Below are 11,536 nucleotides of genomic sequence, written 5' to 3'. Positions count from 1 at the left end.
GCACACCATGAATTCCTGTTTCAACTCAAATTATTCTGCGACACATCTGAAACTCATCTGAACCCTCCTGACTGAAACCAAACATCCATACAAGTCTAAAAATATTATACGAACTCGCGTGATCAAAGCACAAAAATAACATCTAGAACTACGAATCAGACCCCAAAACACATGAATTTTAAAGTAAACTTCAAAAATTTCTAGAATTGTTTCTAAACATCCAAATCCTATCAAATCAACTCCAAATAATATCAAATTTTGCATAAAATATCTAAATAGCATAACAGACTTATTCCAAGTTCCAAAACCAAATTCCAAACCCGATATTGAAAATTCAACCTACGGTCAAACTTTTAAACCTCAAATTGTCAATTTTCGGTAAAATGACACAAATCAATCTAGGGACTTCTGAATTTAATTTCGAGCATATGCCCAAGTCCAAAATCACGATACGAAGCTATTAGAGCCATGAAAATACCGTTCCATGGTCGTTTGTATAAAAGTCAACCATTGGTCAACATAAACAACCTAGGCCTTTAAGCCAAGAATCAAAGGGTCTAAATCAACCTGAAACCTTTCTGGAAGAAACCAATCGACCTCATAAGTCAGAAAGCCTAAATTATACATGTGTGAAGTATCAAAAGGGAAAATGGGGTACAGTTACACAAAACGACAGATCGGGTCGTTACAGTGGTATATTCACTACCACTAGCACGTTCATATTCTTCCAAGAATGAATATATATTCATAAATCACATGTTGTCACGTTCAGAATATGAATGGACCATAATCATCTATATGTGCTTTACAAAATCTCATGTCAAATTGATGACAAATATTACTTTCACAAAGTGAGGAATTATTTTAAGAATCCTTATTGTTCTCATTACCACAATGATGACGATTATAATTTTATTTTTTGCTATGTCCACATCCATTTATACCTTCAAGGTAATAATTTTTTCTTCTTTCACACTTATCACATACTGCTACCACATTCTCTTAAGGAAACGAGAATGAAGCAAATTCAATTGGGCGGGTTTTCACTTTTTGTGCTCATAATCAAACATGAATTTGATCATGACAAGACAAGGAATTTTTACCACTTCGAGTGGTTATAATTTCTTACAAACTCTATTCGATTTGTAGTCAAACTTTGTTGTCTTTGCTTGTATTTAAAATTAAATTATAAAATTTCAAGAGTTTAGAAGAGAAAAATAAGGTAAAATACTTACCTTCAATCTAGAATTTATTCCTGAAGAAAGTTTATGGAATAATTTTCAATCATTATGCTCAATATTATATACAAGTAGAGCACTATGCACGTGTCACAAAGTCTGGTGACCAAAACAGATGCCTCTACCCAATTGGTTAGAGTCTTGTACCGATAACGTGTTATATAAAAAATAAAAGAAGAAGAAAAGTATTACAGAGAAAAGTAGAAAGAAAATTCTTATTGATTTGGGATGAATTACAGGGGAATAAAACCCTCTATTTATAGGAAAAAAGTGACTTAGCCTCAAAGTAACAAATCCTAAAATCTTTCTAAAATATAGACATTCACCTTAAATACAATTTTATTTATAAAAATATCTTTTTTTCATCTTATTTTGTGTTTATCTTTTTCAAGTGTGCGCTGCCTTGGACGTATCAAACTTATTATTGAAAATGAGTTATCCTCCTCAAAATCCTTCGCTCCCTACCTGCGTATACTCATACTTGAAATTTCTCCATTTTCTTCTGTTCCTATATTAGATCTACTTTGATTTTTCCTAGTGTTATTTTAAAAGTTTTGAAATTTTCATGACTTTGTCATTGAGTTCTTAATTATAGAACACAAACTCCATGACTATACCCTTAAGCTCCCAATTATACAATCATAACCATGAACTCCATGATTCTATCCTTGAGTTTACAACTGTAAAACCTAACTGTAAAACCTTGAACTCTATGACGGTATTTTTGAGTCCCCAATTGTATAACCACGAACTCCATGATGCTATCATTGAGTTCCCATGTATAACCATGAATGCCATGACTTTATCCTTGCGTTTGTAATTGTAAGACCCCGAACTCCATAACATTATCCTTGAGTTCTTAATTGTATAACCTCGAACTCTATAACGAGTTCTAATTATATAACCACGAATTCCATGACGCTATCCTTGAGTTCCCTATCTTAGAACTACAAACTCCATGACACTATTCTTGAGTTACGATTCTATAACCGCAAAATGCATGACGCTATCTTTGATTTTTCAATTATAGAACCCAGGGGCGGCCCAAGAAGATTAGTGGCCTAAAGCCAATTTTTAATTTGGGGCCTTTCAGAAGGAAAAAAAAATGATCATAACATCGATGATTCATTTCGATGTTCCTACACATAGAACAATACAATTTAGCGCAATTATCGCACAATAACTCACTTAAACCAACAAAATATAGGGCGAGTAATGTGCTAAAAATATAGAATTTTGGCCTAACATCAGTTGTTAATAGTTTCTTTTATAAATAATTTAGTCTCTCCTAATATATTGTTGATCTTAGATAATAGAACCAAATTCATATACATACGTCACTAATAATGTCACTCATAGAATTTAAATAATGAAAAGTTTTATATTCGTGACAAGGGTTTGGGGAGGGGGGGGGGATGATTCTCTTTCTGTATTTTTGCTCAAACGGTTACATCACTACTAAATTAAAAGTTATCTTGACTTTTTATAAAATATTTTATTTTTTATTTTAACATACCCAATATATTTAGACCCTTCCTTTAAAGATTGTAGTGAGATGTATTTGATCTAACTTACCTTAACTAAATATATTGGGTTCGAGTCCTACAGTTAAAAAAATCATGTTAAAACGTGTTCTCTTTTTTACTAGGCCTTACGCGGTACGAATCTAGATTAGTCGGGGTCTCAATACAAATACGAGTAGAAAAATAAAAGAAAAATTTGGGGCCCTCAAAATTTAGGGGCCTAAATCCTTTGCTTTAGTGGCTTGATACTTGGGTCGCCCCTGATAGAACCACAAACTCCATGATTTTATCTCTGAGTTATCAATTATTGAACCGTAAAGTTTATGAATCTATTCTTGAGCTCTCAATTGTAGAACCGCAATATTCATGACTTTATTCTTGAGTTCTCAATTGTAGAATCACAATATCTATGATTCTATTCTTGAGTTCTCAATCGTAAAACCGCAAAGTCTATAACTGTATACTTGGATTCTCAGCTGTAAAACAAAAAATTTCATGACTCTATATCCTTGAATTCTCAATTGTTGAACCATATAATCGATGACTCTATATTTGAGTTCTCAAGTGTAGAAAGTACAAAGTGGCTAAATGCTATTTAGTTTTGTGGTGATGAATAATTTCTAATTAGCAGTGTAAAAAATGGCTATTTGTCCATTTTATCCAATAGCGGGTGGGAAATGAAAATCAAATTTGCTTTAAAAATCAAATTTTCTCCTTAACTTTGAAGTTTGTACCGTGGACATTCTCCTCCTCATATGTCAATTTTCTTTTTACAATACCTATATTACCCTTGCTTATCGGCCCTTGTCTTACATAATTTAACATGTGAAGAGCAAAATATATATTATAGGATAAGAGTGTGTTCTAAATTGAGGAGTTTTTATTTTTTAAAGTAAAGTTGGGGGTGTAAATAATTTTTCCCCTAAAAAAGTGATAGGTTAATTTGTATGCAAATATTTTCATTTTTATCCTTTTACAAAAAAGTACATGTAAGTGGAGTTTTCATATATTTCTTTTTTTTTTTTCCTTTTAAGTTTTGGCAAATAATAAAAATTTACACACAGGCCTTAAGCCCCATTTGGCCATTTGCCACCAACTCCAAGAATTGGACATGGCTACTTTCACAGTGTCCTCTGGGACTATAAATTCTTTAACACGAACCCTGCCATTAACAAAAAATACTAAACCCCATTCCCTTTTCTCCCTTTCTATTTCCCTCACTCTCAAAGCATCTAAATTTACCCTAAGAGCTTCTTCAATGTCTTACGATAAACAACTTGCTGCTGCTAAGAAAGCTGCTTCCCTCGCTGCTCGCCTTTGCCAAGTAATTTTGCTGCTCATTATTTCAGCTTCTTTTTTGAAGGTTGTTTTTAAATGTGTTCGAATTGTAAGTTCAGGCTTATTTTTGTTATGAAGTGGTGCTTATGTGAATGTGAAATGGAGAAAGATCCTATCGTTATTTCTCTTTCTGATAAATATTCCTAGTGATTAATGACCGAGGCAGATTACTATTTGAACTTGATGAGTTTGATTCTTGACATTGAACTTATTGGACATTTAAAATTATGGTTTCAAATCCAATATTTGTTGGAATTTTAATGGGTTCTTACATATATATCTATGCTCCGAAGAGCTGCATCCACGCAAGCTGGTTTTGGGAGCTAAACGCTCCTTCCTGATATGGAGTTTGTAGCCCAAAGGCAATCGTTGATTGAACTGTATCTTTTTTTGTAGTTGACCTAAACCTCACCCTTACTGCTAGAACGATCGATGCCTGATTCATTTCTTGATCACGACCCCTTAAGGTTTGCACTCACTCTGTTTCGACAGAAAGAGGTTACAATTACCGGAAGTTGAAGAGTAAGAAAAGGTCTTCCCCTTAGACCTTTAGACCTGACCAAGAGAAATAAGACCGGTAGCCAATAGCTCAGAAAGAAAGGTCCCTCGAGCTTTCTTAGTAGTTAGACGAGTGCTCAAATCAAAACCTAAAGACATATGGGGTGTGGCCGTGTGGGGACAACCAGGCTATCACTTTTACCAGATATGGGTCCGAACTACCCAAGAGCCTGCCATTTCAAAGTATATGCTGGGTAATTGTGTAATGAGATTATTATTGGTATTTTGTTTTATATCTTAGGTCATCTGTTGCATGCATAAGAATTGAGAGTTCTAGGGATTAATAGTCGGATGAAATGCATGGTGTGGATGGTAAACAGGTTTAGTTTATCTTCAAGAAAGTGAAAAGCTTTCATCTTTGTATAGGAATGGGGGGATGTTTATAGTACAGGCAGAGGCGGATGTAGTATACTATGTACGGGTTCAACTGAACCCATAACTTTCGACGCCGAGTAAAAATTTGTATGTAAAAATTCATTAAAATTGCAAAAATAGTAGATATGAACCCATAACCTTAATTAAGAGTGTTTTACAGTAGGTTTTCTGTTTCTTGAACATCTTTTATAGCAGGGAAATTCTATAATGTTTAGAATCATCTAAGGTTCCAATTGGCTAGAAACGAGCAAGATTATTTCTTTTCATGAGTCTACCACAAGGTTCGTAACTTGAGTATCTCGTTTTCCTGGTTAGTTTGAAATAGTTTCAGGAAAGGAAATAGGCCCAATGGGAATCCTTCTAATTTGTTGGAGTCACATAATAAAGTTTTTTCCATAAGCTCTGCTGCAAATGGACCTAGAATGTTTTTTTTTATGTTGTTTCCTCTTCTTTTTTCTGAATCTTCAAGAAAGAACAAGTCCTTGTTAATTACCTTATAGCCTGTACGTCTTTGAACTGCTACCAGACCATTACCTATCATGAAGCCTTTTAACTGTACAATTTTACTACCATATTATGCCTTCAAAATGCACAATATCAAACCTTAAAAACTGCTGTATATCTTTCTGGAATCAGCATGCTTTCATGCTTTTTGTAATTTCTATTTATTTGGGGGGGGGGGAGTTGTTCATGGCTCTCCCTCTTGCATGAGAAGAAGGTCTCTATTTCTAATTTGATATTATGTTTAAACTGGATTGATTCTGAATTTTTCAGTTCTATCTGTTTTTCTGGCATATTCCTCAATTTCTTTATGCAGTCAGCTAACACCTCTTCCTCTATTTTCTGCAGAAAGTCCAAAAAGCTCTGTTGCAAGCAGATGTTCAATCGAAGTCTGACAAATCTCCTGTGACGGTAGCTGATTATGGTATAATAACACATCTCTTGTTGATTCTCATTTTATTTGTGAAATGCTGATTGATCTGGAGAACACATTTTTCTTTTCTATTTAACATAACTAACTCAATTTTGAGAGAGCATACATATCCTTCAGCTTATCTTCAGCAATAATCTTTGGCCCATTAAATGATGTATGCAGTATAGTTGGTTGATTTTGATGGGAAATGTGCTTTATAAAATGACTGATGTGGGGACATCTTTCTTGTAATGGTTTTGTAAGACCAATATTATTAAATAGTTAAGAGAGGGGACCTGTTGGCCTTCATTCGGACGTTGGTCGCAATTATTCTTGTAATTATTACTCCCTTGTTCGACTTTAAGTGGCTTAAATTTAATCTGTGTTGTCTAATAGACCATCTTTGAAATGAAATGTTACCTAAATGTTAAAATCAAAAAGCGATTGTAGGAACTTGTTAAAATGCAGATGTAGTATTAAGTAATCAAGCTTAGTTGCAAAAGGGCTAATAGATTAAGCAAAATTTGATATCAAGTACTCGAAATGTACGATTCCAACTATCATAGTCAATTTAGAATAGTTAAATTGGGAAAGTAATTAAATCGTTTTTTAGCCAACTTCCTCTGATGTCTACCTGGGAGTCTCGAAATTTATACTTTTTTTGAGAACGGATTAAATTGTAATTATCGAAGATGGAGTTTTGATGTATTGGTACATTTTTTTTTTTTTTGTTAAGGATGTATTGGTACATTTATATGATGATTTTGTGCAAATATATAGGTGATGAATGTATATCTAAATTAGGGTGGTAGGCTGCTACCTGTTAGAAGGTTGAACATCTTTTCTAGCTAGATCAGTTGTGTAGTTCTATAAAGATACAACTAAAACTAGAATATGAAAACAGCAAGTTGTTTGGTAGAAAGATGTATGGTCGTATGGCTTTTTACTGGTACTAGCTTGTTTAGTTTACTATTAGTACTTATCAGGAAAAGCTTGTTTAATAACTAGATAACTTCAACTAAGTTTTACGTATTATCTATTAGAAAGTCAGTTATACTTTTTAATGACTTGAGATCTTTAGCATGTTCATTTTGTCCTTTCCTGCAACTATGAACATCTTTTTCTTTGATGTTTATATAACATGCTTCCAAGATAATGCAAAGATTTCAAAAGAGAGAACAAAGATGTAATATGCAGGGACCAGTCTATTTCCTTTGACATTTGGTTCCATTCTCTCTATGTTCCACCTCCTTCCTGTCCTTCTGATGGAGCAAGATGCTTCTCATTGCTGCATGAAAGAAACTGATGTTCTGAAACTAATATACATCTTATGCTTTTGTTATCATGTTGACGTAGCCCCTGCAATTTATTCTCTCCTTTTGAAATTGGCTTACATTTGATTATCAGGCTCACAGGCCGTGGTTAGCGTTGTTTTGCAGAAAGAGTTGGATTCTGCATCATTTTCATTAGTGGCTGAGGAGGTAATGTTTGAACCCTTAGTTAGCTGTTTAGTCCATGTTGTGTTTATCTTTGACGTTTATTCATTAAGATATCGTTCAAATGAAACCTTGGAAAGAATTTTTGAAAAGTTGTACACTTTCAACAAAATGATTTGTGCATAGCTAATCTAATTCGAGGCAAGGTATTATTTTTGAAGGAATAGATGGCAGAAAATATTGTCAGACTAACGGAAATCTTAACAATTCTCTCAGCTAATAAAGGATGCATTCTAGGTTTCTTTTCTTGGACTTTCTTCATTTTAGTGACAGAAATCACACTCAGCACCTCAGGAGGTCAAATATCCCAATTTATTCTGGGTCACAGCCTCAACCCAAGTGATGAATTGATATATGGACTTGCATGTTTTTCCTGGGGCACAATATGAATGAATCAATTTGGTAGTGGAACGGTGGTCATGGTATCATCTTTTAGCATTTCATGAAATTAGGCAGTTGAAAGGCTCTCCTTTATTACTTTTCCCTCTTGTCCATTTTCCTTGTAACATAACCAGCTATACGTTTAATTTGATTAGCTTCTTTACTCCTAATATTTGATGAAATCTTTTAAGGGAAAACCCCAGAGATCTCATAGCAAAACAAAGTTGACCGGCTATGATGTCTTAGGAAAAGTATTGTTGTTGTCATTACTAGTCTGCCTCTGTTTTATGTGATGTTTCCTGTTCCCCTAATTCATTTCTGCTTTGCCGTTTATTATTCATCTGCATATTCATTTCCCCGTTTTTGTGGAAAGTGTATGTTCTTTGCATCAAATTAAAGGATGGGAGTTCTAAATCTAAGTTTCTCTAGGACTCTGGAGACCTTCGTAAAGAAGAGGGAAAAGAAACATTACAGCGTATCATGAAGCTTGTCAATGAAACGCTTACTAGTGATGAAACATATGGTAATGCTCCATTATCTGAAGAAGATGTTCTTGCTGCCATTGATAGTGGTAGATCTGTAGGGGGTCCTTCTGGTCAGCATTGGGTGTTGGATCCTATTGATGGTACTAAAGGGTGAGTGGAAATAAGATTTTGCAAGTCAGGTTTTGCTAGATAAATAAAAGGACTATCCTTGTTTGCAAGTCAGTAAATCTCAATGCAAAAGTATGATATAGGACTTCCCAAAATATGACTAAAATTAAGGTGGCTTGATCTTTATTTTAAAAAAAAAAAAGAGAAACATTACCTGGTTGTGCTAAATGGTACTTTGGGGAAAACAACATCTGTCTGTTAATTGTTTCTATCTTAATAGCACTGTTCTTATAATGAATCTTGGCACTTGAAAAATTGATGGAACAAAATATGTTTTGAGACTGGTTGATCTCGAGTATGAATAGCTGCAGCTGTTATAGCTCATTGGATTTCATTAATTGTTTGTCCATCAGAGTGGCTACTGATCCAGTACATATATCATAGCCACGTTTGGCTAGTGTTCCCTGCTATCTAAGAATGCATTTCATTTGCTTGGTGATTCTATTGAAAGTACATAATACTAGCGTAGAACTGGAATAATGGGAGAAAATAAGGGCAATAGCAAAATACAAAAGTAAAGGTAGAGAAATTGAATTAATCTTATTTCAGCTTAATAGCAGTTTACCAGATTTTCAAATGGTATGGTTAGTTGTCTTTAATATGAAATATACTTTACAGAACTGTCGTCGCATAAGCTAGTCACTAGGTTAAATCTTTTATTTCATGATATGACTAATTAAGCTCATTATAATGGGTAAATTATTTCAAATCAAAATAAGAATTAAGTTTGTGGTAGCTCTCCTTCTCCCCTCACCTAATACCATGACTTCTGTTGCTTGTAGATTTTGAAATTGCCAAAATATGCTTACGCTACCCAGTGAATTTATGCCATTACCACTTATAGTCAACCACAACCGCTAACCGGGATGTGCCACCTTCTTGTTGATATAAAACTCTCTATATCACATGTTTGTAGAAACTTTTACTATGTCTACGTCTGAACTTTTGCTTCTTTAATTTCAGGAAAGTACATCTGATTAAACAAAACATATTTATGAGCCCTCTCAAAAGGTCTTAATCTTTCTGCAGGTTTGTAAGGGGAGACCAATATGCAATTGCATTGGCATTGCTAGATGAAGGGAAGGCGGTTTTGGGCGTCCTAGCCTGTCCAAATCTTCCATTATCTTCTGTGGCCTCCCACAATCCACAGGATCCCCAAGAAAAAGTTGGTTGCCTCTTTTATGCCCAAGTTGGTTCTGGAACTTACATGCAGTCTCTTGATGGATCTACACCGATAAAGGTTTCTGTTTGAGTATTTAGTAATTTTAACTATCTACTTCAAATCCTGTATACCTTATCAGCTGAAAGGTTGCTCTACTGTGTTCAGGTGCATGTAACTGATTTAGACAATCCCGAAGAGGCAGCTTTTTTTGAATCTTTTGAAGCAGCACATTCTTTGCATGACCTATCTAGCTCGATAGCAAAGGTATGAGTTCTCTTTCAATGTTCTCTTTTTTGTTTTTGTTCTCTTAGTAATATGTATGCCTAAACAAGGTCTTTATTCTTCTTCTGTAAACAGAAACTTGGTGTCAGAGCGCCTCCAGTTCGAATAGACAGCCAGGCAAAGTATGGTGCTTTGTCCCGTGGAGATGGAGCAATATATCTGCGGTTTCCTCATAAGGGCTACCGTGAGAAAATATGGGATCATGCAGCGGGATATCTTGTCGTTGCAGGTCCATATTATGTTATTTATGTTTTTCAATTTGTATCTCTTTTTCGCTTCACTTGAAATGAGTTCTCTCTTATCATCAATATTCATGCTCAGGAAAATGAAATGAAACAAACGGACCTAGTAGCACCATAAAATATCCCAAATCTATCAAATTTTTGAACTCAAACATTGATCTTTTCTTCACTTGTTAATATCAGCAGTATAGAAGCAAAATATACCTTCTAATGCTTGTTATCAGTCCTCCTGTCAGAGCATCTCAGGTTCATAAGTCTCCCTGTCAAGGTTCCAACTCCTTATTCACATGAGAGATCAGGTCGCCCAGTCTCCCTTTTTTGGCAGATCATCTGATTGTATACCTTGAATTCTCTCTTGCCCAGTTTATGTTACTCTACCACTATGTTTTCATTTGAAGTTGATGAGGCAGATACAGACATGTGGTCTCACGGATTTTCCATTTAAACGGACATTTGCACTCACTGGTTCACTTGGCAACACTCGTCACATTACAAAGGAAATTTTTGAATGCGAAATCTCATAAAATTGAGCTACTTTGGATGGGCTAAATTGGAAGATCTGACAAATATAGCTACTTTGAATCGGCCAAATTGGTGGATATTTATCTACGGGATCTATACACAAATAGATGGCCGGATTCATTGTATACTTTTCCTAGCTGGTATATATATAGATTATACATGATTATACACGGTTATTTGGTTGGGTGGGCGGGTATTTAGGTTAATTCTTCTTTATTATTTTTATTGCTACACATTGTACTTTATTCTTTTTAGGCCACTTTTTTTAATGGTTAAGCTAGCACTTTTTTTTGCTAATCATAAGATATATGTCATCTAATTTGCAGAAGCTGGAGGTGTAGTCTCAGATGCTGCAGGAAACCCTTTGGACTTCTCCAGGGGAAGATACCTTGATTTACACGAAGGCATTATCGTTACCAATCAGAAGCTGATGCCCGCTCTCCTAAAGGCTGTTAAAGAGTCTTTGAACGAGAAAGCTTCGTCCTTATAATAATGATTCAACTAATAAGCTTAAACTGCAGCTGTCTTCGTGTACATGTACACAACTTTTGTGCACAGAATGGTACCTGCAGCTGCTCATTTTTCAACTGTTTTCTTTCATTCTGATATTACTTAAGCCCTTTGATTGTTATATCAACTCAGCTTGATGAATTTCATTTTCCATTTTTTCTTAATGTAATCCGGTATAATCCTACTAGTGGGGTCTGGGGAAGGTAGTGTGTACGCAGACTTTACCCCTACCCTGGGATAGAGAGGCTGTTTCCGATAGACCCTCGGCTCCCTCCCTCCAAGAACTCCCCACCTTGCTCTTGGGGTGACTCTCGAACTTATAACCTCTTGGTTGGAAGTGGAG

The 11,536-nt window shown here is 35.0% G+C and overlaps 1 protein-coding gene across 2 annotated transcripts; it reads left to right on the top strand.

Moving 5' to 3' along the window:
- Window positions 1–3,826: 3,826 nt before the first annotated feature.
- On the top strand, window positions 3,827–11,334 carry LOC104116454 (3'(2'),5'-bisphosphate nucleotidase 1-like). 2 transcript variants are annotated; one of them, XM_009627313.4, is made up of 8 exons: window positions 3,827–4,124; window positions 5,882–5,957; window positions 7,353–7,426; window positions 8,252–8,457; window positions 9,505–9,715; window positions 9,803–9,901; window positions 9,995–10,148; window positions 11,010–11,334. In XM_009627313.4, exons 1-8 carry the CDS (start codon window positions 3,873–3,875, stop codon window positions 11,171–11,173), a joined length of 1,236 nt encoding a protein of 411 aa, XP_009625608.1. In that variant the 5' UTR covers window positions 3,827–3,872; the 3' UTR covers window positions 11,174–11,334. The 2 variants fall into 2 exon arrangements, with proteins under 2 accessions (XP_009625608.1, XP_009625609.1); XM_009627314.4 differs by having other exon boundaries at window positions 3,828–4,085.
- Window positions 11,335–11,536: the final 202 nt, after the last annotated feature.

Source organism: Nicotiana tomentosiformis, chromosome 5 (assembly GCF_000390325.3).
Source record: "Nicotiana tomentosiformis chromosome 5, ASM39032v3, whole genome shotgun sequence".
NCBI classification, from domain to species: domain Eukaryota; kingdom Viridiplantae; phylum Streptophyta; class Magnoliopsida; order Solanales; family Solanaceae; genus Nicotiana; species Nicotiana tomentosiformis.
Note: the sequence above shows the minus strand (reverse complement) of the source record. Positions and strands in the feature narration are given on the sequence as shown.

Coding starts and splice junctions, on each gene's coding strand:
- LOC104116454 (XM_009627313.4), top strand. CDS start 3,873: ATGGCTACTTTCACAGTGTCCTCTGGGACTATAAATTCTTTAACACGA. Junction 8,458..9,504: donor CCTATTGATGGTACTAAAGG/GTGAGTGGAAAT, acceptor ATCTTTCTGCAG/GTTTGTAAGGGGAGACCAAT. Junction 10,149..11,009: donor GGGATATCTTGTCGTTGCAG/GTCCATATTATG, acceptor TCTAATTTGCAG/AAGCTGGAGGTGTAGTCTCA.